The sequence below is a fragment of the Echinococcus granulosus genome (assembly GCF_000524195.1).
Source record: "Echinococcus granulosus chromosome Unknown EG_S00044, whole genome shotgun sequence".
NCBI lineage: Eukaryota > Metazoa > Platyhelminthes > Cestoda > Cyclophyllidea > Taeniidae > Echinococcus > Echinococcus granulosus.
This window is the reverse complement of record NW_020170424.1, coordinates 29,233-49,990: the sequence shown is the minus strand read 5'-3', so window position 1 is coordinate 49,990 and position 20,758 is coordinate 29,233. Positions and strand designations below refer to the sequence as shown.

The following is a 20,758-nucleotide window of genomic DNA, read 5'->3' as shown; positions in this document are numbered from 1 at the left end:
GTCTTCCTCCTTACTGCCTCTTCACTGAATTATGGCAACGTAAAGGAGCGGTTATTGGTTGTCTTCGCTGTTACTTTTCTGGATGATAAATGGCTCCTCTTATGCCTGGTTTCTATGGTGCTGCACACCTCCACATTCCTTCTGCACTTTGTGGCTTTGGAGTTTCCTTCGCAAATACGTGGTTTTTGTACTTTTAAAATTTCAGCTCCCCATCTCCCTGACCCTGCGAATATGGGATATCTACTTGCTGGAGGGCGAAAAAGCTATGGTCGCTATGGCCTATAACATCCTCAAAATGCACAAACGTGAGTTCGCGCACACGCCTAGGCGGCCCTAGTCCCAGCTGTACCAACCGACCACTTTATCCTCCCCGATAACTCATCACAGCCAGGTCTTTTTCGAACATTATTTGCACTTCGATCAATCCCATTATAAATTTTGATTGTTAGTGTAGCTACTTAATTCAGGAGCGTTCAATGCTAGTAGTGCAACCCTCCGTAAATGTACTTGTGGAAGATGCTTTTGTTCGCCCATGGAGCATTTGTAAATTTCCAAAAGTACCTCAAATTCACATATCTTAGTAATTATCATCAATGGTTTTACTGCCAACTGCTAAAATGTACAGACTATCTACCTAACTATTTTAAAACTAGTATATTTTATTCAATGTGCCGTTATTTTACTTTTGTCCCTTATTGTCGCAGCTGAAATACAGTTGCTACTCAATTGCCTGATTGTCAGTAACGTGGTTCTTTTTTTCTATGGTCAGAACGCCTACTTCGGATGGACCAGATGCAAATTCTCACCTTCCTTCAGGATGAGATTGTCCGAGATTTCGGCTTCGATGACGATGATGTTATCGACGCATTGAAGGATTGCCTAGAGGATCTGCGACGCACCAATATGGACGCCCCTCCACCCCTTAGTGAGTGCCCCTTATGCATATTTGTCCTCACGGCCTTCAGGTAGAATTTTACACCTTACAACATGAATTGTAACTGTCTTAAACATCTTGCGCTCGATTTTTCCCTGCCAAGTGATTCTCAATATTTTTCGCTTATTTGGTTCTGTTTTTTAATTGCCACTACCTACTTAAATGGACTGTGAACAGTAGTATCGGCGGTCGGCCACAAATAAGATCTAATTCCAGAGTTTTCTTTGGCGTAACACGCGTGTCATTACCGAAGAAGCAAAAAGACGTGCTGATTTGCAATTAGGTTTATTATCAGCTTACAGGTCCGAGGTGGCCTAGGTGTGACCACGACGTTGCCATCAAAAGGATGACTGAACCTGTGGAGGCCGAAGTAACTGGGCAGTTAAGGAGACCGCTTAAACAGCTATCGTTCTTTTGAGTGCCCTTTGTAACGCTCTCTGCCGTCATTCCTATTCTTTGGCCGTCACAAGGTAGTCGAGTGCTTTCAAGTGTTGTTTTTCTGTCAGGGTGAGATGACATTTGATTTCAGCAGCAATAACCCATCCCCTCGCCTTCAATGGATATTCGTGGGGTGTGTTTGGGAAATTTATAGGCTTTGTACTGCTCAAGGCTGGTTGTCGCTCCACTGAGAATTCACTTCATTCGTCAATCGCTGTTCATAGGAACACTTGCTGAGAAACACAATAGCATTTAGAAAAACGGAGGGCAATTTTAGTGAAGCCGCTTTTGGTATCCATTACCCCTCGTCACTATTCCCATTTCGACGCCGTTCAGCCATTAGAATGAACCATTTGTAGAGAAGCACGGATCTTTTACTGTTCGATTCTGTTTTCTCTCCATCGCTGTTAGTGTTATCACAGAATACGAAACTAAGGTAGTTGCCAAAAGTCGACGTGACCTTCGTGCTCTTTCTGTCGGGAGTCTACACAATCACATCTCTCCGTGACAAACATCTTTTCTGACCCTTGAGCGCAGTATCTAGCTAGTTCTAGAGCTCAATCTCATAGATGCGTGGGTGGACTCACGTAAGATGGGAATAAACCCCCTATTTATGTAGATATGCAATCACATTATAGCCTACTGAGATCCCTGTTCAGTAGTCTTGCCTCAAATATGTATACGCACGCTTTTTCAGTGGCAGATATGTTGCCGAGTCCAGAAAGGCACCAGCCACCCCTAGACGTCTGGTAATTCCGACTACACAATGATAACGAATACGAAAATGATGGTGCTGAACGAAAAGGTCACTCGGAGAGGATCGAGGGTAGATACTCGCGATCATGCGTCGCATGCGGCGGCCGCGTTTTCATCCAAACCCTTCTGCTTGCATGTGATGCACCTTCTTAGCGTGTGAAATCGCTAGGACTGATGTCAAGCTAGAGAAGGGTTCAGTAGTGAACGGTAGTAGATAGTACAAAAAAACGGATACCACGTGGTGGCCTTATCGTTCAATTCTCCCGCTTGCATGTGGTGGGTCTACTTAATTGCAGCATGGCTAGCCTCAATAGTATTGGCAAAATGAGTAAATGGTCACTATTTTGAGCTGCTTACATCCACTGAAAGGTAGCACTCGTTTGAAGGCTCCTACTTAAATACACCTATAAGTATTAGGTTCCCCTCAAATGGAGCTTATTTCTGATTTAGCTGAAATAAAGTGCTTACTTTCTGTCGCTCGCATGCATCGCAAACGTTGATTGGTTGGGGAATAAACGACTCATCTTCCCCTTTCTTCTCGGGTTTAATTTTAGCCGCCGATATGTTGCCCACAAAGTCGATGGGTCAGGCGCCAGCGGTGTGGGAGGTCTGGCACTCCGACGACGAGGATGCTACCAAAGTAGAACAGAAGCGACAGAACCGGAAATCAAAATTAATAGAGACCGGTGCCACTTCCTCTGGTGCTGGTGCCGTCCTCGTGACAGCGGACGGCGTTCTGAAGTCGGATGAACTGCGAATTACAACACCAGGGTCGATGCCGAAGATGAGGAAGCCGTTATCTGGGGTCAATTCTGAGGCATCTACAACCCATAGGAGTCAGCAAAGGCAGTCTTCGTCGATAAGTCCACAGGTGAGGGAGAAAGTGGAATAGATTGATGGACGGATGTTTGGGTCCGAAATATATGACTGAATGGCCAGACATATGGAAGAGTGGTGAATGGAACCAATCCCTCCGTGTTGTTTTCACTTCTACTGTCGCATCTTGGAATCGCACGAACTTCATTTTCGCATTCCAAAATGTGACTTCCTTGTCTCTTTGGCAGTCACCTCATTCCACGGACTCTCGACGGCGCCTGCGGGGAAGTCAGCAGTCCACGAACTCCTCCGGCTCCGTTTTCACCTGCCCTTGCACCTCCCTTGAAAACCCTCCAACAACCAGCAATCACCATCACAGCCTACCCAAGCGTAATCCTCGTGTATGTTACCTCAAGTCTGCTCTTTTATGTGTATTCTAGTAGCATGTTTCTTTAAGAGTTCACTTTCAACAAATTTAGAGCGTCAAGAGTCGCCCAAAGCTATCCACCAGCTCGACTTTTCAATCACAACGACGGCCCAACAGTGAAAAGGCGACAGCCGTGAGCGAGGAGAGGGAGGGAGGCGAGGAGGAAAACGTGTGGTTTATCCCCTCGGGAACTGTTTGCACTGCAGCCATCACCCAACCTCATAGTCGAAGAAAAGAAGGCACCGAGCGCCGAAGGAGTTCAAAAACCGTTAATGCGGATCTGCCACCACGAGACTACAAAGTGGTCAAGGAGGTTGATGCTGTAAAGAAAGCTGAGGGTTAGATTTAAATTTTTCCGACGGAAACAGTTTTTTTGTGGCCTTGAGTCTATTCAAACGAATAGGGAGAGCTTGTTTTATGTAACTAGAGGGTAATGCCACCCCATCCTGGAATCATGCTAAACCACCGCCTCAGCTGCAGAAGTTGAAAATTTTCACCAAAGATGTGACGACTTCCAAAGTTGTCTCCGAGATCGCGTGGTCTCCCCCTGCGAATGATTCGACAATGGGAGAATCATCACCCCTATGGACAAGAAAAACACCCCCCTCGCCCTCCTCCCCCAAACGCACGGTTTATACGAACCTCGGGAACCCAGATTACTTTGTAAGTCGTAAAATATTCGTTGCTTATTTTTTTCAATAGCCTGTTACTACCATTATATTAGTCTGGATCTCATAGTGGCTGAGCTTCGAAGGCGGTTAGATGAATCAATGATCGGGATTCATGATCCTTTGTTTATTTTTATCCGTCAGTTCATTGCTCACCTTCTCTTTTTGCAGTATGCGCGTTTCTAAGTGAGTGACACAGATTGTGCTGTTCTTGTTGCTTTTGATATTGAACAATTTTCCCCATTAACCACTCTGGCTTACTGTGTTGTAGCTCACTTTTTCACGACTGCTTTCAGCCTTGCACCCGGTAAAACTATTTCTTCGTCACGTTGGTTGATTGCTGTCCAATGTCGTGCATTTTTGGGCGTTTAAAATTGGCGTTTCCTTTGCTAGATTTTTACAAATTAAAATATCCACGTTTGTCTTTTCACCAAACTCACGAATAAATGGGAACCAATCAACTAAAATATCAGATGATTGCACCCCATTCAATGATCAAGGCTTCTAAGCTGAATTGTGTACTAAAGATAGCTAAGTAAAGTTATTTTTATGCAGGCGCCCTATGTACAGCGACCCCGCAGCGGCTTCACCACCAACAGGGGCAAGGGTGGCAGACATGGCAGTAGTGGTGACGAACGGTGGAGCGTCCATGGCACCGTCTCTGTCTTCTCCTATCCCCCTAGCGCCTGTTCTCCCCTCTATCCTCCTCCACCTCAACGCCAAGATTGAATTTCATACCCTCCTCCCTATCCTGCCCGCCAGCTAACTTTTCTTTTACCTCGCGGGTAGTTTGATGAATTGGCATTATGTCTTTCAATGAAATAAAACATCCAGTTAATTAATATCAAGAATGTGTTTTTCTAAGCGTAGGTGGGTCTGAGTTACGATTGTAATTTCGTTTATAAATCCCTGGAAATGTGTTGGAACTGAACTTGTCTCTAATGTCATTTTGTATGAGTTTTATCTGATTTTCTACTTTAAACTATAAAGGCACTAGTAGATATGTTTTATGAGAAAATGGGACTTATTTCTATTCCTGTTTATGTGTGTATCAACTGACGCTTCAACGTTGCACGCCGTGTGTGCTTCCCCCACAGGCATGTTGGGAGTCCCTGTTTTTGTGTTTCAAGGAGATTGTTTGGACTTAAAACGAGGAAACTGGCCCAAGGTCTTCCCAAGTTGGGGGTAGCTGTACTTTTCAGTCTGTATACAACACGATTTTAAGTAAAACATGCCAGCGAGACCTGCAATTGACTGCTTCAGCGCCTAAATAAAATTGAACAGTTTGTGGGTTTCCTAAAATACTTTTTACTTGCAACATATAAGTAAAAATGTTACCTCTGACTAAAATTGGTCATGCTGTGCGCATATATATACACATGCAATCTCGCAGACGGCTTCAGACTGGTTGAAACAATGGCGCTTCTTAGATTTTACCTTGGGTTGAGCTTGATTTTCTTCCTCACGCTTGCAGTGATTGGCAAACCTCATGGCTTGTTGCCATCCTCTAATTGCTATTGCAATGGCACCAACTACTGCCGAATGGAAGTTTCCATGGATCGGGATCGAGCTCGTCCCTACTGCTATTATTCGCCTTATCCTGCTTCAAAAAATCTGGCAAATCGAGTACTTTGTAAGTGTTTACATTAAACATCACAAAAGTCATGAAACGATCTTGGGATCACTTGAACTCAGGCCCTGGATTTTAAAATCGCTTAGAAGTTTAAATTACCTCCATCGCCCCTTAAATGAAAAGCGGTTTTTTTTTTTGGTTAACTAATAGGAATTGTACACAGCTATTCATTTTTCAAATATCTTTATTCTAAAACAGCTTTTTGGTTCAATGGTCTACTTTAAAACAAACGAATCTGAATTATCAAATTAGTTAGTAGCTAAATGTTAGTCTGGTTTTAAATGACTCCTTCAGATCCTTCACCAGTCCTCTATTTTCAAAGGAATACCTGCGGCCTACCGCCGTTTTGGAGAAGAAAGGTCATGCTCAAGATTATCGGTGGTCAGAGGGCGCTTTTACATTCCTGGCCTTGGATGGCAAGTTTTGCAGCTCCCTTTGATACCGCCTTTTTTTGATATTTACCAACCTCATATGGTTGAAATAGCTCTGAAGACAAGGAAGTCTTCGTAGCTTAGAAAATCGGGCTTATTCGTTGCTTTGCGAATGGAAATCAAACGAAATGAGAATTAAACTTTAACTCCATTATCACAGGCCGGTATCTACCTATTAGAAATGCGTCGAGATCGAAAACGTGGGCCGTACAACACACCGGGCGTTATTCCTCTCTGCGGTGCCTCCCTTATCTCCCCACGACACCTCATCACCGCGGCGCACTGTGTGTTAACATTTAACCTCACGACGGTCCTGTCAGTGCCAGTCAATCACTGGTTCCCTCCACTGCCCTACCTTCAGGCTCAGATCATCGTGCGTCTGGGTGATCACTACCTGGGTAGGGTAAATGAAATGTGGCAGGAAGATATCCTTGTCGACGAAATACTTATCTATCCCAGTGGGACCAACTTTCTCGAGTCTGATATCGCGATTCTCAAGCTAAAGAGACCGGTAGAGTTCTGTGAGTTTATTACGTATTGTAAGCTTTAATTTCCACTCCTCGTTGCACTACAAAGGCCTCCTCTCCTTTTAAGTAAAACCTTTAGGTGGCATTGTTTTGTCGCGTGTCACTACGCCTTGATTTGCCTAACAGACTGTTACCGCTTCTGCTTTTCACATCAGCGACGGGTGTTCAACCAGTCTGCATCCCACCGCCTAACTTTGAGTTGGCCGCTGGAACAGAGTGCTACGCGGTCGGTTGGGGTCTCACTGAGAAGTTTTTTGAGCAGGTACCCAAAGAACTTATGGAGACCAAGATTCCTATAGTTTCAACGGCTGTATGTAAAATCCACTCCAAGTATGTCAAAGAGGGATTCCATACCTGTGCCGGTGGACAAGAGAAGGTAAGGAACAAAGAGGAATTTAGTCTCTGTGTAATTAGATGTGAGCACCTAGATTTGTGGTCTCACTTTAAATCTCCTCGCCACTATGCAACTTGTCACAATATCAAATGAAAATCTATTTAAAGGGACTTGATGTTGGCCTTATTGTAGGCGGAGTTTGTACACACCCAATTACTGCTGTAAAGTCACCACTCAGTAAGCAACCTAATTCTGAGAGCTAGGGCATTTTCTTTTGCCTTAAGAATCCACGGCATGGTGATAGCGGTGGCGGTCTCTACTGCAAACTTCACGAGGACGACGACCAGTGGTATCTTTACGGCGTGACTAGCTTCGCCACTTCGCTTCATGGACCCTGCGCCTTTGTCTATGTGCCGCGATTTACTGAATGGATCCATAGACACGTTCTTGAATAACACTTTCGTGCCAAAAAAATGGTTCTGTATTTAAGGAAAGAACAAAACTTTTTGATAATGACAATAGCAACCGTTTCATTACAATCACCTATAGGTGAAAACTGACTGGTCTACAGGCAAAAACCGGTTAATGTGACAGGAAAGATAGGGTACCTTCGTGAAGATGCAATCTTTATCCATTTCTTCTTGATACTTTGTGCCCATTTTAGTATTGTCTAATCACAAAGGTAGTGGGATGTCTTCTCTTCAAGAGGCCCTCATTACATTCCTTTAGTCGAAGATTGGGGTCATCTAAGGGGACAATTTGCCTTCGATGAGTTTTCTGTGTGGAATCCTGAAAGTGAAATTTGGAATACTGCTCTTTTGAAGGGGAATTTCCCAACTTCACCATCAAGTTGGTGGTAGCGGCACCTCGGAGGACATTTTAAGTGTGACAGTTAAGTGTAGGCCTCTAAATCATCAGTGTGTGTGTGGACCCTGCATGATAAAAGTAGAGGTCATCCACTAATTAGGACGTCCATGAACCTTCTGTATAAACTACGCTGAATAATTATTCTTGGCAGTAAATCAGTGGCAGTGGTAGGCAGGCCTGTTTCAAGCGGGGAAGAATCCCGAAATCGCTGCTGTCTAACAACTAAGTCGTGGAGGCTCAAAAGAGGATGGTTGATAGGGCTTGGTCACACTATTCTTTAGGGGGACAATTGGCACGTGAAGCGACACCAGACTTGAATGTACTAGAAACGATGGTTTTGGAGCTGTTGCTTTGGAGAAATTCAGAGATCTCACCTCCTCAATGCTCCTAGAAGCTGATTTGAACCCACTCAAACGAATGGGGAGCAATGAGGCTTGAAAAAAGCAATAAGGAGGGGGAAATCGTTGTTGGATGCTGCCTTTCTAGGGAGCCCAGTAAATAGCTTCTTTTTGGGCCTGTGCTTTCCTCACCTAGCAACTTACATAAATGAGTATCCTATGACCTTGAATAGCACAAAACCAGTGGATCACCACAATACAGTTCACAGAAAGGACAAAACTGTGGCTCCATCCAAATCGGTATGATAGATAAGTAAAACTGGGATGAAATCCCTTCCTGCCTCAGCGGTAGACTAATGATTAATCCCGGTTTGCAACCGGTGGATGGTTGTTTGCAACACTTACTCTGTTGAAATGTCTCGGTAAGTGGAAGTTTGAGCAACAAAAATGAGAGCCTACATCGCCACCGAGGACGATAAAGTTGTGCAAACAACTTGTGGAAGGTACATTAAGTCTTGGTGCAAAGACCTCCCGAGATGCAACTGGTAATGCCAAATGTTTGGCATGAAAGTTGACAGCAATAGCTTCCTACTCTTGAGAACTATTTACTTCGGCAAGAAGGTTAAAACAGGAGAGAGGGATCGCTACACCGTGCAATTGCGTGATTCAAAGAATTTGTTTGCTTTTATAGACCCACGTAAATATTTGGGTAAATTTGCGCCGTAGGCGTGGCCTTTTGCTGGCGTCGTTCTTGCTTCCAAGCTTTCAGGTCTTCTCCACTTTTAGTAATTGACCTTCCTCTAAATCCGTTGAAGCTATTGAGAGAAATATTGACTCTACGGTACCCAGAAGTAAAACTAGGCCAATTAAAGAAAGAAAAGACCCGCTTGACTTGTTCTATGGCTTTTTAGACCATCCTCTTTCCACAGAAGTGATCTAGCTGTAGACCACTTGGTAAGGGCCGCCCGTCAAAATCACCTCACTTATTCAATGAGGAACTTTTTGTGGTCACAGGTCCATAAATATCTCAAATTCGCACAGCCACGAACCTGTCGGGATGAGGGGATAACACATGGATGTGATGGTAGAATTATTCGACAGCACTCCAAGTTGGCCCATTTTTATGCACGACCTTAAAGGTGTTAGCAGGAGAGATTGTCGTTATTGTCGCCTGTGAGGAAAGTGGATGTAAACTTCACCTCCTCTAATCTGATCGGTAAGTTAAGCAGTGAACTTGAGGTAGGGCTAAAGCGGTCCAAGGTGTGTCAATAGAGCGTTTCGAGACACGAAAAGGATCCAGTTTGGTAGAAATTTTGCAACATGTTTTGTCTGATAAGAAATGGATTGCGCAACGTCGTGAAACAGAGTGATTAAAAGATTTTATGCCCAAAGTTGCGGCTAAAAGGCCACTGCTACCTAGTTTCCTTTTTAGAAAAACCATGGCCTAAATGGTTTGGCTTCAAGCATGACAACCTTTGCATGCAACGAAATATGATTTCCAAAGAGTTTTGCATAAAATGAAGCGATCAAAGGCAAAAAATGCTTAAATTTAACTTGAAATAAAGTGAAGTTTAATATACTGCTTACTTCCATTTCAATAGACTAAATTGTAAGAGTTTGTGCATTTTATTCACATTTCATAATGAACCCTCAATTAGAAGTCCAGATTTGAATTCCTTCTTTTGTTGATATTAAAAATATGCTGAAATATTATTTAGCCTATGGAGAGGAGATAAATAACGTGGCAAGAATCTGGTCATAGGTCACCGAGCTAGTTGTAACCGACGGCCAGATTATAAAAAAATATTTACAATTTGTCTATTATGGTATCTTCAAAGCCCAAAAGGAGAAGAAAATTCAGAGAATCATTTTGTTTCTTGTAAAGATATAGGATTCTGCACATAAAATCGTTCGAAGATACTATAGTAGGTCGTTAGTGCACTTTGCTGTACGCCTTCACCACCTCTATGATGGTTGTAAATGCTCCTATCCGCATCGTTCGTGTTGCTAATCTGTTGGCTCCCCCTGCCTTCACACTGAGCTTTTTTTTAAGGTCAGATGTGTGGTAACACCTTCAAAGATACCTCATTTTTTAAGACTCTTTTTCATCCACTTCTTGACGTGGAATATTTTGCACATGACCAAGCTATTCCAATGGCAGCTTACATTAAAGTAGGCAGACGGTTGTTGTACAAAACAATATTTCAAGACCAAAAAATAGGAGAGCCGAAGTATCCCGTTTGTGGGAGGGAACAGGTGAAGATGATAGGATGGCTCTAAAGACCTCAATCGGTTCGGCATCACGACCACCTTTGCCATTCGTTCAAACTAACCAGTTAAATACTCGCCCAAGTTTGATCGAAGACAGAAGCTGGCTAGAGGCAAAGGCATCACCAAAACCACAGATCCGCTAGCTGTAATGCAGGCTATCGCCTCCAACTTTTTAGTGACTGCCATTGTTGTGATAGCCACTCCTAAAGCGTAAGGGTTGGGTGCTGCAAAGTAGATGCTGATACTTCTTCAATCGCAAAGATTTTTGCGTCTTTTGTGCTTCAACGCAAACGTTGAAAGTAATGCCATCTGCAGATGTTACCTCTCTGCCCATTCCTTCAAGATTTCCATCCCTCATAACTTTTACGCCAATTACTCGGGGTCTACAGCTTAATGGCGGCATCAGCAAATCGAGCAAGAAACCCGATCCAATTAAGCGGATTCTACTCAACAGGTAGCATAGAGAGAGAGTGTATGAATTTTGTCGATTAAAAATAGGACGTTCTCGAAATGAAAAAGGTCCCGTACCAGGTTTATGTCCATACCTTCGAGATCGGTTTGGATGTAGTCAACCAAAGCCACATCGAAACAATTTGAGAGCATTCTAATAAAACCTGATATGGAAAATTGCTTAAAGGTATAAATTAATAAATTAGGAAAGCTATTTGAACAGTGGTTGACTAGTAAGAGCGTAGCACAGCAGAGGCTAATTTTGACCGCGGTTACGTGTGGCTAGTTGAGTGCTATAGCTTTCTACGAAAACCGACAGATGGAATTTGCTGGCTATAAAAAGAATTTAACCATTAGGTGCATCTTCAAAATACCCTCCCCTCCAAAACACTTCATCCAGCTGAGGAAACAGTGAGGCGGATTAAGAAGACTTTCCGCCGTGAATCAAACCTCCAATGTCCTTCCCGTTCCTGTCTTGTGGTTGATTGCAATCTACTCGGATGGTAGTGATAGCCTAAGCAAAGCACTGGTTATGGAAAGCGTCGAAGACTGGGTTCGTACTACTGCGGGTTGTATGGCGTGGTGCCCGACTCTTATTATCTGCGGTGATCCTACAGTCCCTCAGGCATTCCGCGAGTTGACAACAAATGTGCTTTCGCCCTTACATAGCCTAGAAAGGAAGATGGCACCTTGGATAAGCACTTGATCCGATGAGTTTTTACCAGTGAAAACGAATTGTAGGAGATTCTACGTGGCTTAAGCGATGTTAAATAAAGAGGAGGGATCCAAACACTGTTTTGCGTTACTAAATCATGCTTTGAATTAATTAATAAAGTCCTATTTATTTTGAAGCGAGCAACTGCGTTCATTATGACTCCGCGAAGGTACTAGAAAGCTTTTGGCACGCCCGGAACAAACATGCGAGGCGATGTGACGTCAACGTGTTGACCGAACCGGCGGTGTACAGATGCCCTAGTGTGACGGATCCCGACCCACAACTATAATTACACCCACTACCACCCAAAAAAGTCTACTTTGCTCGGTACTATTTTAGTTATTTCCTCACTCTAGGGTTAAAGAGCGCCTTCAGGAACAGAGTGTGCGCAAACACGCAGGACTGGTGAGATCACCGAAGTGTTAGGTGTCCAATCAACATCTCCCAAACTCGGAATAGAGTGGGCCCCACTTGCCATGACATATTGTCAGAAAAAAATACTACACATTTATTCGGCCACTTAAACATCACAAATGCAAGGGTGGAGAAGGAGGGGAAGGAGGAGAAAGAGATGAACATGATAGGTAGAGGAGGAGGAGGGCAATGAGCAGAAGAGAAAGTGTTAAATTCCTAAGCGTAGAGGAATCGACAGGAGGAGGTAGAGAGAAGACAAATGGGGCGGAAGATTTACAGCCAGAAGGGTTTGAACTAAATAGCTAGAAAAAAAGAAGAGGAGAGAGTAATTAGTCAAGTTTATTTTGGCCCGTCACTGGGCTGCCCAAAATCCACGCTGCTTCTCCCCATGTCATTGCGCTGCTAGAAATTTTCGAAAGGCGGTAACAGAACAATAATTCCACAAATCAGACTCAAAAGGATACAGAGGGGTCTCTCCCGAAACAAACACAACTACTACCTTTCTCGTGCTTCCACCATGGTTCCGAATTGCGTCAAATGCTGCACCAAAGAGGTCTCCATCGATATCGTTAGCGGCACTGCAGATAACCCTAGCTCTAAGAGTAGCACACTTCGCATTCGTCCTAGAGCACAGAACAGAAATTGAAATGGAATAGCTTGTTCTCAAGAGATCCAATGTGATGCTTAGGTGTGGATGGATGGGGACGTTCAAATTAAACCGGGACTTTTGATTTCACATCCTTACAAAATGTTAAGTGTGTTTTGTAAGCTCCACTAACAGCCAGTGCATATATTGTAGACCACTCGAGACCCTCACGATCAAGCAACAGTGGTTCTGTGAGCATGAGACATGCAAAACGTGGAGGTCAACAAAGTTTCCTTCAACAGAAGGCATGAAACTTGCGAGCATCCCCCATCTACAGAATACTTCAAGCACAGTGCGATGAGGGCGGACTCAGCCACCCATCAGTAAGATATGTGGATGGTGGAAGAAGTTCATAGATGGCTCTAAGTCTGCAAATCAGTGGTGACCCTTGGCCGTGGTGGTGCAGTTTCCAACCCACAGCCTCGGCATTCTTGTAAACACTTGGCCAATACCTGAAACGCTTATTCAACGCGAAAAGAAACCAGCAACTTCGCAGTGCTGCCACAAACAGTTCCGGGGTGGTAAAACCATAATGAAGAATTTTTCCATATCTCAAAGCTTTGCAAGTATTAGTTGAAGACTGAAATAAATGTGTGAACTCAGCAGTGAACTAGGCCAAAATTCATTTTGGAAGTCTCGGTTCAAAACATTCTTTAAAGAAATAACGGTACTCACGATTTGGAATTGGGTTGAAGATCACCTAGGCTGTAGGTTTGTCGAACGCCTCCAGCGTTCGGCAGTAGTGCTGACGCTTCACTCAAACCTCGTCGGTGGCCGACCCTGTGTAGAGGTGAAGATTTGGTGGATGCGGTAACGCCAAAGGGCTGCTGCGGTGGTTTCAATAGGCCCTCCGAATGGATGGAATTCTGCACAATTAAGGTAAATCAACGTTTGTACGTCTCCCCAATGATCCAACAGCAGGCTGATCTCAACAGGGCATTAAGTTGATCATGTTTGAAAGCTGATCCATTCGTACTTTCATTGGGAAAAAAGTCTCCCAAAAGAGAAGATGAATCGAAGGAGGAAGGGCTGTGATCTGTCAGCGTGAAATGTCACCGCAGAGACACCGACTACCCACCTAGTGCTACTAAAGGAAAGTGGACTACTTCACACCCGGGGCCTTTTATCTACTGATTCCCAAAATGTGAACTGACTCCGCTAGTTTGCAACCAGTCAAGAAGAAAAAACGCCTTGAACAGGAGGAGTCCACTTCGATAAAGGATCAAATGAAGAGCTTAACCATGGTTTAAACCATCAACCTGAAAAGCAGTGGATGAATGCGGAGGATTGGGAGGTTTGGCAAGGATAGGAAGTGGCTCTCCACCACTATCACCACCAACGGGAGTGGTCCTCATCGTTGAGGGTGGGTTCATAACTGCCCGTGGTCGTCGACGCGCGATAGACGGTGAAACTGCATGCGTCTTCGTAGGTGTCGTCACCGACGTCTCCGTTGTCGTCAAGGTGGATATGGCGGAGGTACGTATAGCTTGTGCGAACTCCCTGTATAGTGGAACAAATAAGTTGACCCTGAGTGAAGCGACTCATGCAATCGCATAAAATGAGTTGCTGATCATAACAAAAAACGGTGGTAGTTGAACTTTTAGGTGATCAGAGGGCGTACTCAGAAAAAAAGTGCCCCGGACATCGCTTCAAGATCTATCAATCGTGCAAGGCACAAGATATGTAAGTTTGTAGGTTTAGTAAAAATCACTTTTTCTCACTAACATACCCTCTTGAATTGACTGTAGTGATAGGAGAAGAGGCGATGGGGTGAGAAAATGAGGAGGACTTGGAAGAGGCATCCATGAGACCGGTGGTCGGCAGGGAAAGATTTTGCCAGTCAGGTACCCTCCTGGACTGCCAATAACAATGAAGGAGGTAAACAGAGTTTCAGCGGCATATTTTAAGGAGGAACCACTGTTAAATGAGCATCGCCTAGATCTCTGCGATATAACAGCTATGCTCCTAGCCCTACAGCTCTTCTGATAGTGTAGGAAGGCTTTTGATGAATGACCAAAGCCGATAATAGGCGCCTCATCCAATCAAATTTAAGCTAGAAAAATTTAACCTTCAAAAGTTTCTTTTTTCATCATCCTTTAATGAAGACTCACGTTGACGTTTTGCACCGGGTTTGGTCGTCCGAGGAGGGAAAATGCGAGAGCGGCCACCTGGTAGATGTCTGGTCGCTCTGCTCCCGAGATCGTCAGCATGTAATCTGCGATGGTAACACGACACTCCAATTTTAAGCATTCATAAAACAGCCAAATCTAACGAGATTTTTTTGATGAAGACTGTCATCAACTTACAAGCCAAATTTTGAACGAACGACGTAAAAGTGACATTCTTACTGATGTTTTACTCCACCAACCAGTTATTGGCTCTGCTTTTGGTAACCAACCCGGAAGGAATTTTTGTACCCAAGGCACAGTTTTTCAAAAAAAGGCGGAAATTTTAAAATTATTGCTCTTGTAACAAAGAGACAACTTCCCTGCGTATTGCTTGGAGGACTTTGCATCCAGTTAACAATAATAGAGAAAATAGGGGCTAACAAAAGCAAGGAAACGCTAAAGTATAATAGAAAGTACCATGCTCATTTCCTAAGTAAAAGAATGTACAAGTGCATTTGAGATTAAAGGGGTTCAAAGAGACACTTAGTCTCATCAAACTCGGTTCTACAGATTAGGAGGAAGTACTTTTTATCACTTATCAAAAACTAGTACCTTTGTTGAATAGGCATGACAAACTCAAATTTTTACCAGATGTTCCAACTATCAACTACTTATGAGCCCATTCTCCTAAAAATAAACTCCCTTATTAAAAAGATTTTATAAATCCGGTGATTATTTTAGGACTGGTGGACGGATAATTAGCATTATAAATATTCTGCAAACAAAGGCATGATCTAATCGCACTTGAGGAGGATGTCAAAACAGTGTGTAGCAAGGGTTAAAATATCACTTTGAACAGGTAGTATTCATGGTAAAGATGCACAATATCATTTACCCCAAAATCCGTACTTCTCCGAAAAAACATACTACTATCAAAACTTCAGTATCAAGTACCATTTCCATTCGAAGGACCAAACCAATACCTCTGAAACACCACTTATTTCTCATTTTAGTCGACGAGACGAAGTTAGAGTTCCCTCTAACCGTTCAATGAAGCAGTAGACTGTTGGCGACTCACGCATTAATTTGAGTAGCCGAGAGGAGTAGGAGGTGGCAGCGGATGCAGGCACGGTGTATCGACCGGTTTGGATGGCCAGGGCTGAACCCGACCCAAAAGGAAGGGCAAAGAAGCAGAGGCCGTAGAGGACGCATCCCAGTGCCCAAATATCAGCCGGCGGCCCAACTGCAACACCCGAGTAGAGGTCAACCATTTCAGGTGCCCGGTAGGCTAGGGTGGTGTATCTATAGGGCAGGGAATAAAGGAAATCACTACTGCAGTTTTCAATGAGGGCGATTTCATTAAGAACTAATAATAAATAATAATAATAATACTAATAAAACTCAATCGGAAGCGATTTATAACGCATTGCAGAAGGGAAACAATAACGAGCCGCAGAGTCTTGAAAAAGGTAACGGTAGAAAGATTCGGCATCAAGATATGCGAATTTTTAAATCAATGCCCCTGAGAGCATTGTTAAGGATAGACAAAAGAACATCCTATAACCGTAGAATAGTGAAGAAAAATAATTACAGTCGATCGAACATCAGAGAATTCTTGCGTACATCTTCATGAAGTTTATGCAATCTTGGAGCAAATTCCATCGAAACCTACGGTTGAAGTGAAGATGCCTTTCATATGGATGCAAATGAGTCACGTTGAATTCGTGTCTATACCGAGAGTGTGATTTTAATACCCTCGACTCCAACCGTGGTTATTGCGACTGCCAGCACGTAATTGTAACATCTGAGGGCACCAAGGACGAGAGGAAATGTGACATTTTCTCAACTGCGTTTCACACGTACACACAGATCATCAACCTCAACAACCTCATCGATGCGACGCTCTCACGTTTTCACCTACCTAAGCCCAGCGGCGCTTATGTGCAATGTGCCCTACCTATTTGGATGAGATTGGGTAGTGGATTTTCCCCCGAGACCCTGATGTCTACTATTTTAATATTGTCTTAAGCAGTCTTCTGAGAGAGCATTTGCAGGAGGCTTTTATTCAAGTGCAAGAGCGAATGAACTCGTCGGGAATCAGCAATATTTCCTCATTTTTACCTAAACCTGTGCTATTTGGATTAGTGAGCAGCTAGTTATGCAGTTACGTAGGAGTAGACACAAAAGGACTTCTCCGGGTGTAATTAAAGCAATGCAAATAAACACGGGTAAATCAAAAGTAGAAGAAGGATGTTTGTTTTGATGGTGTGCTTAGCAATGCGGGCACTCAAAGTCCAACAAACGCGGGCGACGAAGCTTTCACAAAAGCAGGAAAGTGAGCACACCTGTACAAATAAATCCGTTGGTACTTACCACCAAAAGAGCGATTTCAGAACTTCATGATAGGAAACACAAAGGGAGCACGACCTAAATTATCCCGTAGCGTACTACTTTGCTTTATTTAACCATTAGACATTTAAACAAGACAATATGAAAAAAGGGCAATTCTTCAGCATCCCAGCTTCAATTATTTTATAGCCCAGAATTTAATGAAAGGAGGGAAAAGGAAGATCCAAATTTCAGTGAATCCCTTCGTTAATGTGTACACTGACGTATCGATACTCCGTGACCTTCAGCTTAACCAGTGAAAAATGACCAGAGGAGGGTGGCTACCCAATGCATCTGATGTAAACTTGATTGAGGAATTAACATTTACCGATGTGTGAGTGAATGACAAGAAGTTGTAACTTTTGATGGTCAAAAGAAAGATGTGCATGCTAAATGGAGAATTAAGGTAAACAAGAACCACACGTGTGCAAAAATTAGCATCACAGAAATTACCACTTAAGACTTGAAGGAGAATAAGAGGGTTACATTAGCAAAGCCACCGAACCCCCTATTCTGCTGTCAAAAACAGACATTTGGTTTCTACACCAATGGATTGAAGCAAGGTGACATTATCCACAAGAGGCAAGTTCGTGAGGTAAAAGAAGGTTTTTTATTGCTGGGAGCAAGGACGAGAGTTGGACAGAGAGAGGCAGGTGGCGAAGCACTAGTGGTTCTTCAAGAGCCAATGAGAGGGCCTATTCACCGGTCACATTCGAGACTAGCAAAAATAAAATGACTTCGTTGCTAGGACAAAGTGGCAAAAACAGCACCAATTGTGTTAAATTGGTGCTGTTTCATTAAGACGTCATTCGAGTCCAGAAAAAAATATGTCCAGTTTTTTGGGCTAAAACAGACGGGGACAGAAAAAAACCCACACAATGAGCTTTGAACGGGCCATCGTGTACACACTGGAGTAACTTTTGATCTGGTTGGACTAGATAAAACTCGCAGGTCGCAGTGAGTTTAACTATTTGTTGTTGATCGCTTTTACATAAGATTTTAGAAAACAAGAAACGATGACAATAACGACATCACTGACAAGCATTATTTGGGTAAGATATATCACGAAGTGACAATAGGAATGCAGATGAAACGGAAATAAGCATCACTAAATTCACAATTTATCGAACCCCAAAGAACCAGTAGAACAACAATCTGGCAAAATGGTTGACTTTTGCTTGAAACTGATTAAGTATTTTACCGTTTCAAATTGGATAGGTAGAAAAGAAGTGCAAAGCAGCATGAGTTCGTAGAAGCACTAGAACAAGCAAAGCAGACGTGATTAACGAAGTAGAAAAGTAGAAAGGGGACGATCTTCCAACCGAAAATGAAATTCAATGGGCCGCGAAATTGCATTTCACTTGGAACGCCAACTGCTAATTTGATGACAGAGAGCTCAAAGCGCGAGAAGTGGGAGAGGAGAAGGGAAGGGGAGGGAAGCAAAGAGAAGTGAAGGCGTAGAGGTAGGAGAGGGAGTATGGGTAGTACACCACCCAACCAAACGTTTAGTTATTTAAACTGCTATTTACTGCATGGATTTGAAGCAAATTTTATCGCATATCAACCGGTCACGTAAAGGACCGGCAAGGAGGAGGGCGAAGATTGGTCAAATCGCAAACAATGAGAGAAGCGATTTCCGCATCACCGTTCCGTCCATATGGCTGCATTAAGGGATGTGGCCACAGTTGGTCGCATCTCACTGCATCTCGTTGCTATCACCTCAGGACCCCCACGCGGCCGCCCACCAAGCAGTTGAGCTCCCCTAAGCACTTAGTCAGAGTGAGGCTCCTGGACAGTGCCTGTGAGTTCATGAGCTTGCCATATCCACTATGTTTGTTGGTGAAAACACTTTGAAGTGCCTATTTCTATCGTTTTTATCCTCTTCTGTCCTGTCAGATATTTCTTGGCATTTTCAGCCGATGCAATCCCCCCCGCACTCACGATGAGGCAACTGTTTGGTCCCTCACGTCGCTATTACAAATAAACGACGCAATTGCCACCACAACGGCATAAAAGGCTTGCCTTTACCTCCACTAAAACAGTAATTCGGCTATTTAAACGAACAACATTGGTGTGGATGGCGGCTGAGTCGTGTGTCTTGATGTGTTTAAGACGAAGCACACGAGCCAGCTTTTCATTCGAAGTCGGGAATTTTGTAGTTGGACAACTTGAGCATGTGCATTCATCTCAGTCGATTGTTTAAGAGGCCGTCAAGTATACTCGTCAACTGTGAAGTCAACTCGTTTTCAAATGCCACACTTTACCAATATGTTAACAGTGACCCCATCCGTTCACTTCCTCTCATATTTTTCTATTCAGTGGGATTTGTTGTATGTATCCTGATAACAGAAGGAGATTCCAATTTGTGGGGCGTCCGTTTTGGCACATGCCAAGATGTCATCCCAGTTGAGGTTGGGCAGTTTCTTGCCAGATTTTCAATCATACCACACCTAACTCAAATTGGTGAGACCCTACCGAACATGGGAGCCAAGTACTCCCAAATTTTCTCCACAAGTCCTTCGTTTAATAGGCTAAACTAGGAGAGAAATTAACAACAAGCATTAAAACGATATTGGGAAGGATAATTAACTTCAAGGTCATACCTATGGAATGATTTGAGGTTTCAGCAAGTGCTCCAAATACAAGAGGACATTCAGCCACCATGTTGAAACAACAGGGATCAAGCATAGGGTTGAGCAGTTAGCCTTCCAGCCCTCATACCAGCGCTATTTATGAATCGCCATTTATAGGAGTATATTTAAAGAATTACAATGGGAATCGTTCGTTTATCGTCGACCCAAAAACACATTTTACAAATTCTTAGCCATTTATACAGCACTGACAGGCGGTAACTAAGGTCTTTAAAATACTTCATTTGCTAAAAGAACCACCATTAATGCACATGGTTTCTTTCCGAGACAAATACCTGGAAACGTCACATTTTTAAGGTTTTTTGCTTCTAGAGGTCCAGCTATGCAAAACATCCCTTAACAGCTTTACTTCAACGGCATTTCTGCCTCCCAACCATGTCTGCTTTCTAGGCGGCTTGTGATTGTGCGATTGTCAAGTGTCAAGACAGGGTGATAACCACTCGAAGCTTGGAGAAATGTCACTGAGAGGGTGCGCGAGATGAAATAGTACATCTCTCTCTATCGTGTAGTTCTTCACAGTGAAGAATGGAGACCTTCCCGCCCTAATGTGAGGCATCCACTCTTGAGTAATTTGTCACCAGAATCGAGTCGTTACAGTCATTTCATGGGTGTTCGCTGTTTAACTTACCTTTACTCGCACCTCCTCTAGCTTCATTACACAACATATCACGCAAAAAATGCTGGGAATGAAATATAAATGGGTCGCTCGTCCAAGCGGACCCCACATTTGCCAGGACCTATTCCAAAGATGTGATAGACTACTCCCCACCGAAATGCACGAGGTACATTACTACCACAAAACTTGAAAGTCCTTCCCGATGTCGCGTGACTCAATCGTGTCACATTGCCTTCCATCTTAAATGTGGTTTCAAATCCCTCCACTACTACTAAGGGGAGCAAAAAAGCTCTGCATCTGTTGTTATTTCTGATTACATAAACAATATTC

General features: G+C 43.4%; 3 protein-coding genes across 3 annotated transcripts in view; 2 read left to right on the top strand and 1 right to left on the bottom strand. All coding sequences in view use genetic code 11, as the record gives it.

The window, feature by feature from the left end:
• Window positions 1-3,714, top strand: part of EGR_05680 (hypothetical protein) — a gene marked incomplete at both ends in the record, with an annotated part of 4,961 nt that extends 1,247 nt beyond the window's left edge. The window contains 4 exons of the mRNA XM_024494929.1: window positions 206-305; window positions 770-925; window positions 2,683-2,999; window positions 3,424-3,714. Coding sequence (XP_024350625.1) covers window positions 206-305; window positions 770-925; window positions 2,683-2,999; window positions 3,424-3,714 — 864 coding nt within the window. The remainder of the gene's footprint in view (window positions 1-205; window positions 306-769; window positions 926-2,682; window positions 3,000-3,423) is intronic.
• A 1,847-nt stretch (window positions 3,715-5,561) lies between these two features.
• EGR_05679 (Putative testis serine protease 5) lies at window positions 5,562-7,419 on the top strand (the record flags this gene model as incomplete). Its single annotated transcript, XM_024494928.1, has 4 exons — window positions 5,562-5,672; window positions 6,264-6,624; window positions 6,786-7,006; window positions 7,249-7,419. The coding sequence occupies 4 exons, from the start codon at window positions 5,562-5,564 to the stop codon at window positions 7,417-7,419; spliced, it is 864 nt and encodes a 287-aa protein (XP_024350624.1).
• Window positions 7,420-12,132: 4,713 nt separating this feature from the next.
• Window positions 12,133-16,435, bottom strand: EGR_05678 (AP2-associated protein kinase; the record flags this gene model as incomplete). The annotated part of the gene is made up of 8 exons (XM_024494927.1): window positions 12,133-12,321; window positions 12,519-12,642; window positions 13,341-13,531; window positions 13,925-14,165; window positions 14,395-14,522; window positions 14,777-14,880; window positions 15,852-16,075; window positions 16,365-16,435. 8 exons carry the CDS (start codon window positions 16,433-16,435, stop codon window positions 12,133-12,135), a joined length of 1,272 nt encoding a protein of 423 aa, XP_024350623.1.
• Between the last annotated feature and the right edge of the window lie 4,323 nt (window positions 16,436-20,758).